The sequence below is a fragment of the Xenopus laevis genome, chromosome 2L (assembly GCF_017654675.1).
Source record: "Xenopus laevis strain J_2021 chromosome 2L, Xenopus_laevis_v10.1, whole genome shotgun sequence".
Lineage (NCBI taxonomy): Eukaryota > Metazoa > Chordata > Amphibia > Anura > Pipidae > Xenopus > Xenopus laevis.
The window spans coordinates 116,952,338-116,973,360 of NC_054373.1; the positions used below are offsets into that span (position 1 = coordinate 116,952,338).

The window sequence follows — 21,023 nt, forward strand, 5'->3', positions numbered from 1 at the left end:
CCATTTATACTGATAGTTTGCCTATTTGTAAAGAGTATCCAAGCACTCCTGTGTAAAACCATATTTTTCAGCAAGGTGGTTTAAATTGTGAAGTGATTTTGGCCCACATATTCCTCAAAGTTTGAATAAAGGTTTTTGTACACATCTATGGTGATATCAATAAGCATCACTAGAAGTATTTTCTTCTTACTATAAATAATTTTTGATGGGTGGAATTTTAGAAGAACGAATACCCCGTGCTGATAACATGTTGAGAATGTTTTACAGTTTGTCAGAATTCTCACTTTTCCATTCATACCTACAATGTAATATTATACATATCTAAGGGGCAGATGTATCAAAGAGTGAAATTAGTGCTCTCCACAGAAAAACGCACCAACTTTCTATTCATTCCTGTGGCATTTTTAGAAACTTATTTAATAAGGGGTAAAAGCTAATATTCACCACTTGATAATCGTGCTTCTAAAAATCCCAAAGAATAAATAGAAAGGGGGTACATTTTTCTGTGGTGAGCTCTAATTTCACACTTTGATAAATCTGGCCCTAAATCTTCACCAACACAAAACTGCTGTAAAATTATAGAGAAATTGTCTGCCACTTTGTAAAATTGTATTGTGCATTTTTGTCAGCTGAAAAAAGCATTTATAGTGGTGCAAAGCCTTTGTAACTGCTCTTAGAATATTGCAGTAAATTCTGGGCAAAGCATTTAGAGAGGTACAGGACAGTACATATAACAGAGATAGAAATAAATCTTCCCGTGCAGAATACATCACAAAAACTAAGTATAATGGCACTGTCTCAGTCACTAGCAATTGCCTTTAATTTTTTTTTTTGTTTGGGTTGTTATACCCCCTAATTCTTCATTATAAATATATGTGTATAAATAGTGTAAAATATTTTGCAATAAATGCAGCCCTGTGCTAGGTCAAATCGAGCAGATTCAATACTTTATGGCAGTGCCGACATGGTCTAGACAGGCCAAGTTGGCAATTTTTATCACCCTCTGTAAGAAATTGTTTTCTGGATATTTTTCTCTTCAGTTAGTCATATAAAAAAACATTTCCAGTGACAAATAGTAGCTTTAATCAAAACCAAGGACTGTCTCAGCGCAGCTACAGTATGTATATCACTTAAAGACAAAAAATGTGCTTTGGTACATCCTATTTAAGAGAGCAGAAATGTGGCAGTTCACACAAAATTTGGCTAACAAGAAACAATCATCTTTTAATTTGGTTTGCAATATAAAATAAACATATTTGGTCTTTTTTCTCAACAGACAGTTCAGGAAGAAAACATTGGAGTCCAAAGTGACAGGTACATTTTATGACTTTTACGAACTATAAATTGCTTTGTAAAATATGGAGTCTTGTATAGTGTGGAGTATTAGTCATCATGAGATCTGGCACACTGAAAGCCATTTTCACTAAGCAGTTGTTATCTACAGTATAAGACAACTACCAGAAGGCCTCCTTTAGGCCTTTTGTGAATACCCATAGCTGTTACTGGATAGAAGTGCTTCTTCCCTGAACGCTTTCAGTTCAAGAATAGCTTTTGCAGAAATATATACATGAAAGATAATGCCTTGCAAAATAAAAAAGTTTTCTGAAAATAGAAAACTTTAACTTCAAGGAGTAAATTTATACAGGTGTGTTTTATATCAAGTGCAGTGGGCAAAGTGGAATTTCAGATGCAATTCACTATGTTGTTTTACCCAGAATGCAGTGTGTTTTCTCACAATGCCAGCATAATTGTGGCTGCAAGGGGAAGTTGCATCCAAAACCACTGTGCCCAATGCATCCAAGTTGGAGCACTGTCATTTCTGGTTCTCTGCATCAAAGTGACTCTGTTTGTGATTCTGTAGGCACAAGTCAATAACATCATTGTGCTGCCTCCATTTTCGCGTGACCATAACTGCAGTGGCAGTTGTAAAAAAGTAGTTTTTATGTTTAAATTAGCACTATGCATCACAAACACACAATTTATGTTTTTGCTAAGAGCTAATTTGTGTATTTATAAAATATGTAATTACTTTCACACCTAAAATTACATTATTGCTATAAGGCATTCTAGTTGTGGTGTAACCTGGGAGTCCTGATTGCGATAAGGACCAAAATACTGTTTTTTGTAAGCCTGAAATGCACCCAGATATCAACATCCCCCCCTTCCCAGTTCCCAGTAAAAATTATCTTGCTTGAAACTGGTCTGTGGTGCAAAAAAGGTTGGGGACCACTGGTGTGACCTATTGTATTTAATGGGGCAAATTCCCATGGCATAACTTTATTAATGTAAAATGTTGAGTAAACAGTATGGGAACTCATTTTTTTATGCAGCTATGTTCAAACAAACCCTTCTTTTTATGCATTTATGTACAGTTTTATAATTTTGCATGATTTTACACATCATACTATGACATTAAAAGAAACCCCAACCCTAATTGAAAAAGTAGCCACTTCTCACAGGACACTCTCCCCAACTACATCTAGGGGCCGATTCACTAAGGGTCGAATTTCGAAGTTAAAAATACTTCGAAATTCGACCCTCGGATTGAAATCCTTCGACTTCGAATATCGAAGTCGAAGGATTTAGCGCTAATCCTGCGATCGATCGATCGAAGGATTTTCCGTTCGATCGAACGATTAAATCCTTCGAATCGAACGATTCGAAGGATTTTAATCCAACGATCGAAGGAAAATCCTTCGATCAAAAAATCACAGGCAAGCCTATGGGGACCTTCCCCATAGGCTAACATTGACTTCGGTAGCTTTTAGCTGCCGAAGTAGGGGGTCGAAGTTTTTTTTAAAGGGGAAGTACTTCGACTATCGAATGGTCGAATAGTCGAACGATTTTTCGTTCGATTCGTTCGATTTCGTTCGAATTCGAACGAATTTAACCAATTCGATGGTCGAAGTACCCAAAAAATACTTCGAAATTCGAAGTATTTTTCATTCGAATCCTTCACTCGAGCTTAGTGAATCAGCCCCCTAGTGTTCCCCTGTCTGTCCCTTTACCCCATACTTGGCCTTAAAACTCCAAGCACCACAGTGGGTAAGGGGTTTCCTTGAACTATGTTCCTTGTTTGAATATTAAAATATTTACACATTTTGGCAGATGTTTCTGCCCTGCTTGATAGTCGATATGGGGGTTAGTGCTTATTAAATATCTTGAATATATGTGTTTATATATTATATATCTATAACCTTGTTATAAGTGACAGGGGAACCAACCAGATGTTGTAGCACAAATTGGGTCTTAACACAAAATGTATGAAAAAATCTGCTATAGACTTTACAATATGCATTCAGCAAGATCATGACAGTTTAGGGATATCGTCACAGAGGAGGCATGAAACACTACTCAGTAATGCCATGTTCATATCAAAAAGTGTGATTTCTGGAAAAAAAATTGAAACTGTTGCTCTAAGCAAATAATAATGTTGCATAAAAAGAGGTATTACCTAGGCTTTATGTATGCAATTATTTTGAGCAGCCCATGCATAACAGATCTATTGACACGCTGAGCTGTTTTGCTGACAGTAAACTGCTCAGCTGTGTGTTTGCAGAATCTGAGACTTCCACACTTTCTCTCATGCATCATAATTATCCAAAGGCTACAGAAAAGCACACTGGCAACATATTTTTAGTGCTGCGGAAAACTGGAAAATCATCCATATTTATAATAACTTGTAGAATTTTTCAGCTAATTGATTGCTTTTCTCCCCTGGAGAGCACATTTAAGTCATTTAGAGCTGATATAAAAAAATGCAGAAACCATAAACTGCTAGTTAAATCATTGAACCCTTTCAAATGCAGAGTATCAAGCATATTCCATTCTGCATAGAGGAAATCCAAGCTTGAAAATATGTTTCTAGATACAATTTTCTTTTATTTGTATGCATCATTTTAGACCACATTTATAAATGTGCAAAAAGAGGTACAGCTATACACTTCTCTGTTGTACATTTTACACACTATTGCCATGCAAATGTCAGCTTTAAAAAAAAAAGAAAAAGAAAAGCTTTCAGGCAAATTTTAAACCATAAGTAAAATATTTGCATACATAATAAGACAAGTGCCTAGGGAATTTTAATAACCAAGCGAGTTTCTTTGCAATTTTTCTACACTAGTACTGGTTCTTCCCATAAATTTCTATGAACTTTACTAGGCTTATTTGGGGTTTTGTTGTCAATTCACATAAAAATGTTCACTCTTTATACTGGAGTTTACAGCAAAAGAGGAAGCTTGGCGTTAAACCAACTTTGGATCTTCAAAAAAAGGTGTAAGAGATGTGGTTGAAATGATCATGTTTACATATGAGGAAAATGTATAGTGTTGCAGCAAGCAACACTATGTTATTGTTTATTTTGCTGGCTTAGGAAAAGTCAGATAAATGGGTTCTGGAGTAAATGGAGGAGAGGAGGGTGGGCCCTCCAATCCATACTCTATTTAGAGTTTTGCAGCTGCCCCAGCTACAGGTAGCTCTCTGATAATGCTGCAGGTGAGTAGCAAATGAAGGAGGTGTGTGATTATACCTCATTGCTCCCTGGAGACCTCCTGGTGCTGGAGGAGGGTGTGAGGCTCCCTGGATATTGCCTTGTGCTGCATGAGGGTTGTGGTGCTGCCAGAAGGTGCGCCATGGCAGAGACTGTTGAATTGGTATCCCTGGAGGGGAGAGTGAAAAGGGCTTAGTGAGAAGCCTGTATGTTTCAAAGTCAGAAGCACTTGGTGAGAAGCCTGCACGTTCCAGAGTGTGGAAGCCACCCTGAATGTTGAAACCCCAAAGAGAGGGGAAAGTTTTGAATGTGTGATGCTGAAACGCTAATGAGCTGTGTTCCTGTGACTTTATGTTGGAAAAGGCTTGGTGAAATACACGTGTTTTGCTTGGGAGAGAGTCTGTATGCCAAGTGTGGTAAAGATGCCAGTGGGGAAGAGAGTGATGAAAGCCCCACAGGAGAAAAATGAGCTTTGCAGAGTGCTGCAGGATTTGAGAGAATGGCATCAAAAGTTTAGTGCTACGTTTCAGCAACTGCTGCAAAAGTTGACAAAGGGAAGGCCAGCAGTTGCTGAGTATGGTGAGATGCCAGGAGCAAAGTCTTCAGAGAGGGAGACTATTTGTTTTTTGTGTGCCACAGAGAGCATTGTACACACAGGATACCTTAAAGGTACAGCAAGGTAAAGTGCAACTGATGAAGCGGGATGGTCCAAGCAAGATGGAGTGTCATGCTGGCGATGCCACAGTGTTGGTGAGTGTGTTCCATCCTGTCCAATGGTAAAGTGGCCATGAGATGAAAAGGCCAACTAAAGAGAATTTCTGTTGGGGCTTCAATGTGTTCTGCCCCTGGGTCTAAACAAGGATGGGGGATATGTAAGAGATGTGCTTGAAATGATTGTGCCTGTGTTGAACTGGTAAAACTTTAACTACAGGGAAAAATGTATAGTGTTGTAGCAAGTAAGGCTGTATTTATTTTGCTGGCTTAGGAAAATCTGGATATATGGGTCCGTGGAGTGAACAGAGGAGAGCAGGGTGGGCCCTCCATTCCATACTCCATTTAATGTTGAAACCCCAAAGAGAGGGGAAAGTTTTGAATGTGTGATGCTGAAACGCTAATGAGCTGTGTTCCTGTGACTTTATGTTGGAAAAGGCTTGGTGAAATACACGTGTTTTGCTTGGGAGAGAGTCTGTATGCCAAGTGTGGTAAAGATGCCAGTGGGGAAGAGAGTGATGAAAGCCCCACAGGAGAAAAATGAGCTTTGCAGAGGGCTGCAGGATTTGAGAGAATGGCATCAAAAGTTTAGTGCTACGTTTCAGCAACTGCTGCAAAAGTTGACAAAGGGAAGGCCAGCAGTTGCTGAGTATGGTGAGATGCCAGGAGCAAAGTCTTCAGAGAGGGAGACTATTTGTTTTTTGTGTGCCACAGAGAGCATTGTACACACAGGATGCCTTAAAGGTACAGCAAGGTAAAGTGCAACTGATGAAGCGGGATGGTCCAAGCAAGATGGAGTGCCATGCTGGCGATGCCACAGTGTTGGTGAGTGTGTTCCATCCTGTCCAATGGTAAAGTGGCCATGAGATGAAAAGGCCAACTAAAGAGAATTTCTGTTGGGGTTTCAATGTGTTCTGCCCCTGGGTCTAAACAAGGATGGGGGATATGTAAGAGATGTGCTTGAAATGATTGTGCCTGTGTTGAACTGGTAAAACTTTAACTACAGGGAAAAATGTATAGTGTTGTAGCAAGTAAGGCTGTATTTATTTTGCTGGCTTAGGAAAATCTGGATATATGGGTCCGTGGAGTGAACAGAGGAGAGCAGGGTGGGCCCTCCATTCCATACTCCATTTAGTGTTTTGCAACTGCCCCAACTACAGGTAGCTGTCTAATTACACTGCAGTTGAGCAGCAAATAAAATAGGTGTGGGATTACCCTTATTGCTCCCTAGAGACCTCCTTGTGCTGGAGCAGGGTGTGAGGCTCCCTGTTTACCTTCTTGTGCTGGATGAGGGTTATAGTGCTGCCAGAATGTGAGCCAAGGCAGATGCTGTTGAATTTGTATCCCTGGAGGAGAAAGTGAATAGGACAAAGTCAGAAGGGCTTGGTGAGAAGCCTGAATATTCCAGAGTATGGAAGCTACCCTGAATGATAAGAACCCCAAAGAGAGGGGGAAAGTTTGAATGTGTGATGCTGAAATGCTAATTAACTGTATTCCTGTTACTTCATGTTTGGAAAGGCTTGGTGAAATAAACCTGTGTTTTGCTTGAAGACGCTGTGTCCCTATCTTTTTGTTCCTGATCCTCTGCTAAACTTGCCTACCATTGCTTACTTCTCCCCAAAACTACATGTACAGGCAGCCAGCTTCTCACAAAGGGAATTCATTTCCACCAGATTTGACAGCTTTTTGGTGTACATTTTAATAATCCTTCTATAATATGGAGAGTAAGTGCTCATAATAGATATGTCCAGCAATTAAACAACAGAAGAGAATCTAGCTAGTTAAAACAAAAACATCAAATGTGGTAATTATCCTGCAGATATATCTAGCAATATTAAAGGTGCAATTAACAGCATTACATTTGTCTGATTGCTTTTTGCAAAAGCTTCCAAAGCCTCTATTGCATGATGGCTTCAAGTGGTTATTTATTTAACCAATACAGGACAACATGAGATGATGATGATAATGAGAACCATCAGAAAGGGAAATTGCAATGTACAGGGCAGATAAGTGTAATGCATCACCAAAAGACATCTGTAGAGTAGCTACATGGTCATGCCTACATACATTTGCCATCGGCATAAACTAAACATCTTGTCCACTTAGTGTATAGTGTTTGGCAGTAATGTATTACAGGCAGTGCTTACAGAAGTGACAGTTTCCTCCCCTATTGTTTAGACCAGCTAGCAGATTCCATTAGTGTGCTGTTTGTACAGCAAAATGGATGTTGAAAGGTCTTACCTTTCGCACCTTGAAGACTTTCAATCAACCGATCTAGTAAGGACCCAAGCAATACTTCTGGTTCAAAGGTCAATGAGCAAAGTCTATTCTTTGAAGACAGATGCTGCTTTCCATGCCTTCATCCATACTGTACTTCTACCAAAGCCATGAGTCTGGGTGACAATTTAACAGTCTCTATTGCTGTGCCAAATAGGAAATCATTAGTGAACTTGACATACTTAAGAGACTTTAATAAAACATTTCTAGATACTCCTGTATTGATATCCTCTTCTAAATTGTTGGCTCCAGACACAAGACCTTCTGCTGTCATGAAAAATCTTCTAATTGATGTATCTGCCCTTCAATCCATTAGTTCTTTGAGACCCTCTTCTGGGATAGTAATTCTGGGCATTCTAGCTATGGGAATATCAACCTTTGTAGGTTCCTCCTAGGTGTCCAGTCAGTCAAATATCCTGTAATAATCTTCAAAGACAAAGTGGTTGGTGGGGCTTCTTAGTGGGCAGACATGACCTGTCATTGGATATTCCTAGAACAGAAGAAAGTATTTATGGAATAGGGCAACGATAAAACAGAAAAATCTGCTGGTACTGAGACAAAACATTAAGATATTGTATAGCTTTTCTAATTGCCATTCCTGAAAGTAAGTTAAGGACTAAACACAGTAATACCTTAGCTTATTGTACTACAGATGCATTTGGGATCATATTGTAGGCTTGACCAGACACTTCATGCAGATAAATGTATACATCGCAGAAATCAATAGTTGTGGCTCTCCTCTTCTAGAGTCTTTAGTCTGTCACATCATGTTCCAGTATTAACAGTTTCCCTTCTCTTACATAGAGGCATCGGCAGAATATGAAGGGCCTGGATCATTCCTCATTGGTGATATTTTTCCTAACATATGCATTCCCCTGTACCAGGGTCAGAAGTTCATGTGATGCCCTGTTTATTCTGGGACCCTATAAATATATCTCAGCACACCATGCTTGTATTGGGTAGACAGAGTACAAGAAGTAAATATAGTCTCAGTTAATTAAAATAGCTTGCTAGGTGCTTGTACAATCTGTCTTCATACTGTGCGGATGCTTAAATGCTGAGAGCATCTTTTTATATATATCATGCTGAAGAACAGAGATTTTTATCTTGGCCACCTGCCGACATTTCTCTCCTATCCCTGATCATAGACCCTGCTCTGTCGATTAAGCAGCGCAAGCTGCATATTTTATCTTTAAATGACAGTACACAAGAAGCTATAAGAGGGACTGAAGATATTTATGCATACACTGAGCAATAAAATATCACCTCATTGTCATATTATGTAACATGATTTTATTTTCCCATCTCTTAGTCTGTTTCCTACCATTCCAGGCACAGGTACACATTCATATATGTTTTATGTCAGTATATCTTGCAGAGGAAGCTTTCAGTCTTTCAGCTTTTGTAGTCTGCTTAGATATTTTCACTCGTTAAAATGCTAGAAATGAATTATAACTACAGTGTTCCAGATACAGTAGCCTCTCACACTTACAAATCCATTGGATATGACCCACCCATATTTATTTTATAGCTTAGCCACTTGGCCAAAAAATTGAACATTAGTTGTTTGTGGTGGTGTCTAGTCTTCAGCCTTGTGCAGTCAAAATCAAGGTTTTGGGCAAACAAACCCCTTCCTGATGAAGCAATGTTATATCCCCCCCCCCCAAAAAAAACAAAAAAACATTGATTATCACTGCACAAGTCTGTGGATTGAAATTAAAGTCAAAGTGCTAGAATATCTGAGTTCTGTTGCTGTTGTACCTTTGTGCTATATGGTGATATCCAGCCAAGAAATTCAGGAAACCAAGACACCACAGAAAAGTGATTAAGAAGAACTGTGGGTTTGTTTGCTATATACATGTCTAGCCTTCAGCTCTTTAGATGTTGTTCAACTCTATTGACTGGCACAGGCTGCCAGTTGTACTTCAAGCAAAATAAAAATGTGAATCATTGTAATCAATACATGGAGCGAGAGTCTCATGCACTGATGGAGTTGAGTTGTCTAGTTAAGCCTGAGTGGACATTTTAGCAAACATCTAAAAGGGCCCACATGAACATTTAGGGACTTTTTTAAAAGTAGATTTTGATTGAAATGAAAATTCTGATGACACGGAGCACTCACGGGCTAAAATCACTTGTTTATTAGTAATTCATATTAAAATCATGGTGCGCACAGACAATACACGCTTGACGCACACCATGGGCCCACGCATTTGAGTGGTTTGGCCCACAAAACGTATCAAGCGTGTATTGTCTGTGCGCTCCATGATTTTAATAGGAATTACTAATAAACAAGTGATTTTAGCCCCGTGAGTAGGGTTGCCACCTGGCCAGTATTTTACCGGCCTGGCCGGTAAAAATGATGGTTGATGAGAATGTTATTAATAAGGAAAAAAGATAAATATATAGGAAGGCCGGTATTTTTCTCCAGAAAAGGTGGCAACCCTACCCGTGAGTGCTCCGTGTCATCTGAATTTTCATTTGGATCTTACGTTACGAGGCGTGTCCCACACGTTGCAGCACAGCGTGAAGGCACGTAGAACAGTGAGCGCTCCCTTACTCTTTTTCTTCAGTATGTTGATTGGCCCACAATGTCATGCAGACTTGGCCTGGTACAAATTAACATGCATGTTTTACCTGCTTTGCTACATTCCAGTCCAAAAGTCCAAAAAATCAAGGTGTGATCTACGTGCCAGATACTGGAGATGCACAAATTAGCACCGATTAATATGTTCCTTACTAATGTGTGCATCCTGGATTTCTCAAATTTCTCATGCTTTATACAAAGATAGTGAAGGGGCAGAGGCATAAATTAATATAAGGGGTGTTTGGACGAATAATATAACAAATAGCTGCAGTGCACCAAATGCTGCATCTTTTTTGCCCAAGAACTAAGGTTGCATAGCTTACACTAATGAAATACAGACAGCAGTTTTTAAACAAATAATAGTCCTTGCACATTTTCTCATGAATACAATAAAGGAAGCCCTTTCAAGTTCACTTTGTCCTTAAATAGAGGCTTGTTACTGCCCAGAAGAAGTTAAGCCAAAATAAATAACAATAAAAAAATAATATTAAATGAAAGCCAGAGTCACTTTATTTTTCTTGCAAGCAGGTAAAAAATAAAAACATTGCTGATGCCCATTTATATGGTGAGACAATCAAAGACTTGACAGCTAGGATGAGCATACATTGAAATTTGACTCTTTTTCCCACACAGCTGTCAGTCTGCTGAATAATCACTTCATACCCAATTTAATGCTACTGTGTTTTATACTCTCCAAATGGAAACCCAGTTGATGCTAAATTGCAAAATCATTCTTGTGAATTTAAAGATTCTACTGAAAATGTCATGCGCAGCAGCTCTTATATAGAGTCTATAGAGTTCATTCATGAACAGAGGCTTAACTTAAAAATTGCGTATATTGCAGCGCTATTCACAAAGATACTTGCATCTATACATGCTCCTTTATACTTATGCTAAAACAGCATAAGGGTCATGTATGAACACAGTAAGTAAGCAAAGCATAGTTTTTGGACTCAAATTGGCATGTTTTTTTTACAGACAATTCAGTTTTCCCTGAATTCCCGTATAATTGCAGCCATGTGGAGGGTTGTGCCTTCCTCAGTTGAGATTGATGCCTCAATAATAGAAAATAGAATAATAGAAGTGCTCACTGCACGTGCAGTTAAAATATTTTTTAATTCCTAAGGATTCAGATTTATTTCGACAAGGTACTTGGATTTGATCGAATTCGAATCCTGCTAAAAAAAAAGTCCTGGCCGAATCCTGAACCGAATCCTTGATTCAGCACATCCCTACTCCCATTGTATGTTGTCTAGTGCCTACACATGCAACACATTTGCACCAAATAAATCAGATGTTTCCATGGCAGCACTGCCATGCTAGAAGTGACAGTGATTGGTACCAGCAAAACACCAACTTGCACTTGCATTTGCCTTGGTAAACAGCACTTAAGTTGTGGTGCATGTAACTGAATTAAGGAAAACAAATTTTAAACTGTGGTTTAAAAATGTAATTTGCATCCACTGGCATCAGGGAAGTTCAGAGATGAAAGTTCAGTTTGTGCACATGATTGATTTTAGCATGCTTCTGTCAGTGGTCAGCTCGTGAACAGATTCTTACCATGAGTACAATGAGTAAAGTCAACCTTGCAGCTGATATTCATAAATGTATTGTTAGATTAAACTGTGTTTCTAAAGTAAACCTTAAAAGACTGTCACACAGCTTAATTAACAGTATTAATTAATAACCACTAGAGATGTTTCATGTATAACATTGTCATGTTCTTGAGGAGTTGGTTATATTGTGTCTGACAGAGTGCTGGCTTGAGGGATAAATTGTGATTGAAAAGTCTGAGGTTGTGCATTGTCAGAAGACCTTGTTACTGGAAATGATTGACACTAGATAGAAGTGTGGTCATGACACTAGAAACCATAATAGATAGTCTATTTGTCTTTCTCCATAGCACTATAGAATTAAAAGTACATTCCCTCCCAATGAAAGTGAGCTTGCAACAGCAGCCATGCCTCTGTGGTAGGCTTTATCAATCCTATTTAGGTGCAAATGACCAAAGCAGTATGAAGTCTTTCAAGATCCTTTTCTTATTCATTTGCTTTGTCTTGTGAATATTCTGTACTCTTAAAGTGAATTAAAGGAGTGAATTTTTAAACAGGTTGTCAACAGCATCTGTCACTAATATAATAAAATCTTCTAAAATTCTCTATAATAAATCTATTTGTTGAGTTTTTTTCAAATATTTTTTCTAACAAATACATTGCTAAATATAGAAATAACTCTGACATATTTTCCAGCTGCAAGAAACACATGTTGTGAGTCACAGTTTTCACCTGCTCTAATTGACTGATTCCAGCACGAGTAGTAGAAAAAAACCCTCCCCAGCCACTCTCCTGAAAGCACTGCGGGCAGCGTGAGATGGCGGAGGGAGAGGGACAAGAGAGACGCAAGGCTCGCGGGTGGAAGGACATGCTGGGATTGGGTAAAAGCAGGGCCCTGCAGATTTTTTGGCAGGGGGACTAGAGGGCGGTAGTTATGCTGATGTGTCAAAAGGTACGTTTTTCCTTACAGCATTACGTACTGGGAGATGTAAGCTTCAAGGAAGGTGTTGCTTATATTTTCCTGGAAGCTGAAGTGTTCTGGAAGGAAAAGGCAGGCTAGAAAATTAATTCCAGTGGTCCAGATCACATATAGGTATTTACCTGTAGTGAGAATATTAGGAAGGTCTGAGCAGGACACAGGGCAAGAAGGCTACCTGCCTGTATAAGGAACTCCCAGAGGGTCTGTGGGTGCCATCTGTAGGAAGTACAACTCTCTAGTTCTTTCCCCAAAAACATCAGATTCTGCACAATCCCCATAAATTGTATTGCACGCATTCTCCCCAATAAACCCTCTTCATTGTTTCCTCCTCCAGTATATAAGGTTTTTCTCGTTCTCCCCCAGGTCCGTCCGGCAGTAACCACAATTTCAACCTGCACAAAGCTCTCTGTGAACACCAGGGCTGGATTTACATAGCACACACCCCTGCTGCCATTTGTCACCCCCGTCCCCTCACTTTTATTCAAGCAAATTTTCATTTTGGCCAAAGCAATGGAGATTGGCGCACACTAAATTAAACTATTGTATCTCCTGTGTATCCCCAGTGTTTCTGAACCAATGTGGGTGTGGTTGGGCAGCATGCTGCGCCCTAAAATTCTGCCACCCTAGGCCAGGGTGGCCTTTCCACATATCCAGGCCTGATGATTGCTCTCTTTGTTGTCACAATGCCTCTTCTCTTTCCCCAGTATATAATCCTTCAAGCAGATATAAAAGAATGAAAAAGAACCTCCACACAGTTTGGATGGTTCTTCTCTGGTTGAACTCTGGGCTGTCTTCATAAAGGGGAACTTGTCTCTTTTTAAGTTGTTGTTTCTGTTCCTTTCTCAACAAGGTTCCTCTTGACTGCCTTGAGGAAAGTTCCCTGGTGTAACTAAAATATTTAAATAAATGTTTTGTTTATTTTCACAAGCCCATTAAGTGCTGGGGATGCACATTGAAAATGTCTCTACCTTTGTGTCATAATTTTTTGTGTAAAAAAACAAAGAGACTTGTAGAGAAATTAGCTGGAAGAGTTGCACTGAATGCAGCCCAACAAGCTGCATCTCTTATAAGTGTGCTTTATATTTTTTTAATCAATTCAGTAACTTAAATTCCATGCTGCTTATAGAAAATCAAGTTTAGTAAAAATCAAAAGGGTTGCAAAAGGGTTAAAAAGGTTTTGTTAAGCAGGGAAAGGGATGTAAAAATGTAATAACATATATAATATATATATATATATATATATATATATATATATATATATATATATATATATATATATATATTATTATATATATATATAAGCTGAGTTAGTGAGATTTCTTAACACCTGTTCTCCTGGTATAGCCTTTTTTGGGGGGGGGGGAGTAATAATGCCATTGTGGATTGTCAATGGGCACAACAACTACTGTGGGAAAGTGAGAGAAGGGGAATGTATGAGTTAAAGGTAAGAGTATGTGTTAATATGATGAGTTAAAGGTAAGACAACAACATAAAACTGAATTAATAGCCAATTAAATGTGGTAGATAATCAAGTAAGTAATATAAATAAAATATACAGTATGTTCTCCAATAAGAAGTTGTACCTTTGTAAACTGTCTTAGTGATTTTTTTTTCCCACTGCATTTTTACCATCATTTGTTCAAACGTACCTGTCAGAGCTTTTTGGATGATCCAGCAAAACGCTACTTTTCATGCAACAGATTTCAGTGTACATTATACATATGTAAGGGTATAATGAAAGTGTGGGTGCTTCATCTAGCATGGGAAGCTGCTTAATCCATTTGTGGGGCTGTCTGACAGAAATGTAATGAAAACCAGCATGAAAAAGAGCTTGCTGGCTTGAAACACCTTGAAGTGAATGAATAAGGCACAGAGAAAATGTCACACAAAGTATAGGTCAGAACATGAGATTAGAGAAAAGCGTGTATATTTTACTAAAGGTATGTGTCAGCGTCACTGCATCTTAACTGCAGTTCAGGCAGGAGTCAGTATGATCTACAGACAGAATCCCTACCATTATTTATTTTCTGCCTGGTTCTGTTTTTTTCTCTCATTCGGTGTCAGCGATGACTAAAGCTTCTTCAAAAGAAGCCATTTCTAATTTTCAAAATGTCCCTTGTTCATTTTTTAATTACATTAGCAAGTTCTACTGTTAAAAATCCTAAGATCAGAATACCTATATAAACAAAATGATGCCCCTTACTGTTTAATAGGGTGGGTGTCCTAACCACTTGGAGGTGGGACTTTGGGACCATTGTGAGCTAAATAACAATACTTAGTTAAAAGTTAGTTTATTCACCTGGTAACACACCTACCTAGACATGTAAAGTCCTTTATTTTCTCGTTCTGTCTAATGCTCCTTTAGGATTGGCTTCAAGTTTATTAAGCCATTTACAGAAGGGAACCTTTTGGGGAAAATTCTCCTTTCCTTTTCACACTATGAACTTTTACTCCAGGGCTCGAAGTCCCTCCTTGGATTCTAGTTTGCCTCAGTGGATTTTAGTATGATATAGGGAGTGATATTCTGAGACAATTTGTAATTGTTTTTCATTTTTTATTATCTGTGTTATTTAGCTTTTTATTCAGCTGCTCTCCAGTTTGCAATCCCAGCAATCTGGTTGCTAGCTTCCAAATTACCCTAGCAACCATGCACTGATTTCAGTAAGAGACTGGAATATGAATAGGTGAGGACCTGACTAGAATGGAGTAATAAAAAGTAGCAGTAACAATAAGGGGGTTATTTATCAAAGTCCGAATTTATCTCAAAATTTTCTTTAAAAAACTCCGACCAAATCCGCACGGGTTTTTTGGGTTTATTTATTAAAACACTTTCCTGAAAAAATTTTTGCGGGAAAAAATCGAGAAAAATATGATTTTCACAATTTTTTCGGATCTTTCATCCAATTTTCACAATTTTTTTCTGATTTTTCACCCGAAAACCCGAAAACTTTGAGGTATTGCCAAAAACCAGCGCACATCAAAAAATCATTGGGACTTCTCCCATTGACTTATATGCAACCTTGACAGATCTGTTGGCAGGATTTTCAGATTCAGACTTTTCCATCCTCTGAGTTTAATCAATTCCGAAAAATTTGTGATTTTTTTAAAAGTCCGATTTTATAAAAAAAAAATCACAAATGTTTTTGTGATTTTTGCATTTGGAGTTTAGTAAATAACCCCCTAAATGTGTAGCCTTACAGAACATTTGTTTTTAGATGGAGCCAGTAACCCCCATTTGAAAGCTGAACAGAGTTAGAAGGCAAATAATTATAAATCTATATATATAAAAAAAAAGCGAAGGCCAGTTAAAAAATTGTTTAGAATTAGCCATTCTGTAACATACTAAAAGCTAACTTGGTGAACCACCCCTTTTATTATTATTATTGATAATAATAATACTGTATATACTCTAGTATAAGCAGAGTTTTTCAGCATCCTCTGTCACCATCAACTTTGCAAAGAAGTCCGGTTGATCGCTGGGGGGGGGGTCGCTTTGGCGGAATGTGCTCTGCTGAGAGATAGGGCTTTAGTTGTGTCTAGGCTTATACTCGAGTCAATACGTTTTCCCAGTTTTCGTAGGTAAAATTAGGTACCTCGGCTTATACTCGGGTCGGCTTATACTCGAGTATATACAGAAATATAATCTGAAACGTATGGGGGACTGAATGATTAAAAAATCACAAAAATCCTTTGTGCCCTTATGCCATCAATAATATTTATTTAGTGTTTTGGGTCATTTTACAATGTAGGCAAAATATAGCCTGTTTTCTAGAAATTATATAGAATGTATCTGCAATACTGACAAAAAGGTATATTTTTAAAGCTGTTTTTATAACACTTTAACATCATGGGAAACAGAAAAAATCATAAGCAGGTCCTGACTGAGATTGAAAAAAGGCCCTAACATTTATACAAATATACAGAGGCTCAAACAGCCAATAAATAATAACTGTCTATGGTATTTGCCAAAACCTACCGATTGCCAGTCCAGGCCTGACTATATGTATTATAAAGCTACTGGAATTGTGTTCCACTCCTTTTTACACAGAATTTATTGATTTTGCCATGTCTAGAGTGGCATCATTTAAAGCTTTAGCCTTAAATAAACATTATACACACCAGTATAAATATACTGATTAGCTGTTTATATACTGTAGTTAATAAAGTACCCCCTATTGTAAATTATAAGGATATTATAAGTTACTGAGAAGTTCCATGACCATGTTTTTATACTGGTGACCATAAATGTCACAGAGTAGGAAGTACATCTGTAATCTGATGCCTGTTGGTTATTTTAAATAGCACCAAATAAAGTCCTTTTGATTTTAACTTCAGCCTGTGGGACACTTTCCTCATCAACCAAACCATGTATTTATACAGGTCACGGAACACCAAGATGACGTCCAATATCCTCATATTTTGCAACAGGGGGTACTTTATTTATATCACAAGTTTCAGTGAGTCATGTGACAGAAGTGACATCACTAAGCTCCGATTATAACCAAGGACATCACTATGCATCATTTATAAGGATATAATTTACAGGATATTCATAATGCATTATTTCCACAATCACACAGCATGGTTTTAATTGACACATAAGGAATATGGCACGGCTTTGAAACATATACCATTTATTTTAAACCAACATTTGGGGTAAAAAAAAGGCAAGAAAAGTGAAGAACAAAGTGCTGAACCGGTGGTGCTGTGGAGTCGTCACGATGCCCGTCTGTGAGGATCCCTCATCCGTAGGATGTCTCAGGGCTTGGCGTTGCGGGAGTCGAGCCAGTCGTTCAGATCCTTGGGTGAGATAAAGAAGTGGTTGGAGCCTTCAGCGGTAACACGGAGCCTCGCCGGGTACATCATGGCGTACTGTAGGTTCTCTGCTCTCAGCCTCCGCTTGGCATCCTGGAATTTGGCCCTCATCTTCTGAACTTCCGATGGGAAGTCTGCATAAATAAATATCCTGGAGTCCTGGTATTGTAGGTTGTTCTTTTCCCGGGCCAGCCTTAATATGGTGTCTCTGTCCATGGCATTTAACAAGCGTGCCAGGAGGGGCCTCGGGGGAGCCCCAGGCTGGGGGGGTCTTGTGGGGACCCTGTGCGATCGTTCCACCACAAAGGTCGCCGACAGTTTGTTTTTATCGAAGGTAGTCACCAGCCAGTTGGTCACGAACTCCTCAGAGGAATTGCCCTCCGCTCTTTCTGGAAACCCGACCATTCTTATGTTGTTTCTGCGGAGGCGGTTTTCCAAGTCATCCGTCTTTTGTATGCAGGTAGCCATTTCTTTATTCAGGTTCTGCAGGGCCTGGGGGAGCGGGGCACACGTGTCTTCAAGATCGCTGATCCTTTGTTCTGCCACGGTCGTGCACTCGCGCAGCTTCTGGAGGTCTTGCCTAATAATGGATAGATCCAGCCTGATCTTGTCTGTTTTTGTGTTGATTAATGCAGTGCAGGCCTCCTTTGTGCTCTTAATCTCAGTTATAATATCAAAGAGGGTCACCTGTTGCACTTGCTCTTGATCCAGCTCGTCATCCTCGTGGTTAGAGGTTGTGATGCCATCTTGGTTTGCTTTACCGTCCCGAGCGTATTTTTCCAGGCGAGTTGCAGCCTCAGAGGCGCGCTTTTGAGCCCGGTTCTGCCCCATGAGTAGTCTCTGCGGTAAGGACTCCCAGTTGGGTTATTGGTGGTCCGTGTTTGCGGGTTTGCGTCAGGGGTTTTTCAGGGTTATTGTGCCCCAGGTACGGAGCTGAGCCGATACACGTCCTCTCACATGTAGCAGTTGGCCACGCCCCCTTAAACCAACATTTACATAATTTTTTGTATAATATGCCACATTGTATCAGAGACATTACAACCCAGCAGTGTAGAGGTGCCATCAGGGTCCTTACCGATGTGTCTTTTTCCTTTTCTGTTTGCAAAACTGACCTTTTTAGCAAATGTTTACTTTATACTGTTGGCCCAGAAACTTCTAGATATGCTACTGTAAACGATACACTATGTTCATATATGGAGAGCATTTTTATTAACATCACTGGCCCTTTAAATGGGTGGTCTTGTAACCTTATACACAGAATATGAAGTTGTAACATTGTTTCTTTTCCTCTTGCTGGCAGTGGGAAAGTTCAGGATCACAGTAAAAGAGCTTCAGGAGTCTCCACACTGACAAGCAGCAGCTCCAGTGAATCTGACACCAGCTCTGAGTCGGACTCTGAAAGCGAAAGCAGTTCCAGCGAGGTAGATCGCAGCAAGCCTTCAGGCTACATTAGCCCAGAGGTAAGGGCTACACAGCAACAAAATGTCAGCTTGTACAACCCCATAGGTAAGGGATACACATCAGCAAAACCTTCTGCTGTACAAACCCCTAGGGATGGGCTGAACATCAGTCAAATATGAGGTTGTACAAATCCAAGTCATCAGGCTCCACAAACTCCTAGCTAGGGGACACACAGAAGTAAACCTTCAGGCTCAACAAACTCCCAGCTAAGGAACAGCTAGGCTCAACTAAATCTTAGCTAGGGGCATACAGATTTCAGTTAGCACACCCCAGGGCTAAAAATGTAAGGTCCCCTACAACTGCACCCTTCTAATTGCTGCTCTGTTCCTATATTAGGGACACACAGAACAAAGCATTATGGGCCATGGAAAACTGATTTCATTTATAAATCTGCAATCACAGCTGATATGATTTGCCAGATGCTGTACCCTTGGGTTGGGCAAAAACTGGCAGGAAATAGTAAGGAAAGCAAGAGGATGAGCTTTATTGAAAACTTGGATATGATGGGTGCTCAGTGTGTAAACCATGCCTGTATCTCAGTTGTGAATTGTTTGTTGCCCTTTTTATTGTTGATAAAGCATTGTTTTTCCCACAGAGGTGTTATTCGTCTTCAGCCCCACATACCCTTAATTCACGTCTCTAGAAAAAAAAACTAGTACACTGAAATACAGAACCACAAATAACCTGTAAAATAGATGTTTTTAAGCAATTTTCAGTGGCCACACTCAAACTTGTGTATTATATAAATGAAAAATAATTATTAGCTACTTATTTTAAAATGTAGGTGTAAGGATATTAGAAGTCAGGGATCTATGACTTGGATAAAATCACTTAGACAGCACAGCAGTCTCTAATCTGTCTTATATGTCTATGGAACTTCTTGATGGCTTTTAATATATTTCTATTTTTCAATAATGGGATGGGAACTTACATTAGAACAAGATGTGTGTTATTGGATTCACGTGTTTTGTTAGTTATGAACTTGTACCTGGTCCATATACTGTGTACCTAGTTTTTATGATTATACAGTATGTAGGTAATAGGCATTGATCGCATTGTTGTCTTTGAAGAAGAGTATTTGAAGAGCGTGACAGAAAGAGCGAAAGAGGGAAATATATTTAAGGAAATATTTTATGCACAAAGAAATATCCACACTTTCATTTATTTATACAGTATATAACATTTACAGGAAATTTACCATCCAGACTGTTATCTTTTTCGACTGAGTAGCATAACAAACCCCTTTATAGTTTCCATCCCCAGATTGTGAATCATGAATCACTGCTCTGTCTTAGTTGTCTGAAACTCCTTGGAGATCATTGCACAGATGTGAAAGATATAATTAGAAACAGTGATTTCCCTGAGACAGTAAAGACGTGTAAGTAGCTGTGCAATACAATCCACAAGTCCCAGATGGTTTCAATGAAGGGGTTAAAGGAGCAGTAAATGGTGAGGGGAAAGTTGTGAAAATTACGTAAAAGTTAGGAGAACATAAAAAAGCATAAATTATCCAGAGCTGAAAAGTAGTTTTGTACGATCCTGAAAAAACTTGGCAGCAAACAAGCTTAAGGGTTACATTTGAAAAGAAAAAATGCTTATAACTGAGACTATACTGACTTTTTTTTTTTACCTTACTTCTCTAACCTCAAACATCTCATCTAGCATCTCTAACCTTTTCTTACTTAATTACTTGACGTAGGATTATTTTCATTAGTAGTGATTTCCTAGAGGCATGAACAACCTATCGAGATGACTCATTCCAGATGTCTGTACATATATTTCAAAAAAAGAAACGGATGCTGCCCACTTGTGCACCATTCCTTTTTAAATTAAAACTCTTTCATTAAATAACAAGTTTATTTCTTTAGGGTTTATTCTAGAGATGTGCCACTTAACTATTAAGTCTGTCTGTTTGGCCATATGTGCTTTTTCCAGTAACGTAATATGATTTTATAACAACCTGTCATGAGATATAATTGTTTAATGTACATTCCTTTACTGCCTCACGTCATTACACTTCATCTAAATGAGTAGGACTTTTCTTTAGTTGAAAAAGCCTTTCTGTACCTTCAGGGGGCTATAGCGCTAAGAAGGCAATGTAGAGTCTCAGTAAGGTTTGGGATTCTTGCACAGTGTTGTGATTGAGCAAGA

The 21,023-nt window shown here is 38.9% G+C and overlaps 1 protein-coding gene across 1 annotated transcript in view; it reads left to right on the plus strand.

The window, feature by feature from the left end:
• Positions 1–21,023, plus strand: part of LOC108708421 (AF4/FMR2 family member 3) — a 158,006-nt gene that overhangs the window by 112,551 nt on the left and 24,432 nt on the right. The window contains exons 7-8 of the mRNA XM_018247096.2: positions 1,277–1,314; positions 18,712–18,871. Of these exons, the coding sequence (XP_018102585.1) occupies positions 1,277–1,314; positions 18,712–18,871 (198 nt within the window). The remainder of the gene's footprint in view (positions 1–1,276; positions 1,315–18,711; positions 18,872–21,023) is intronic.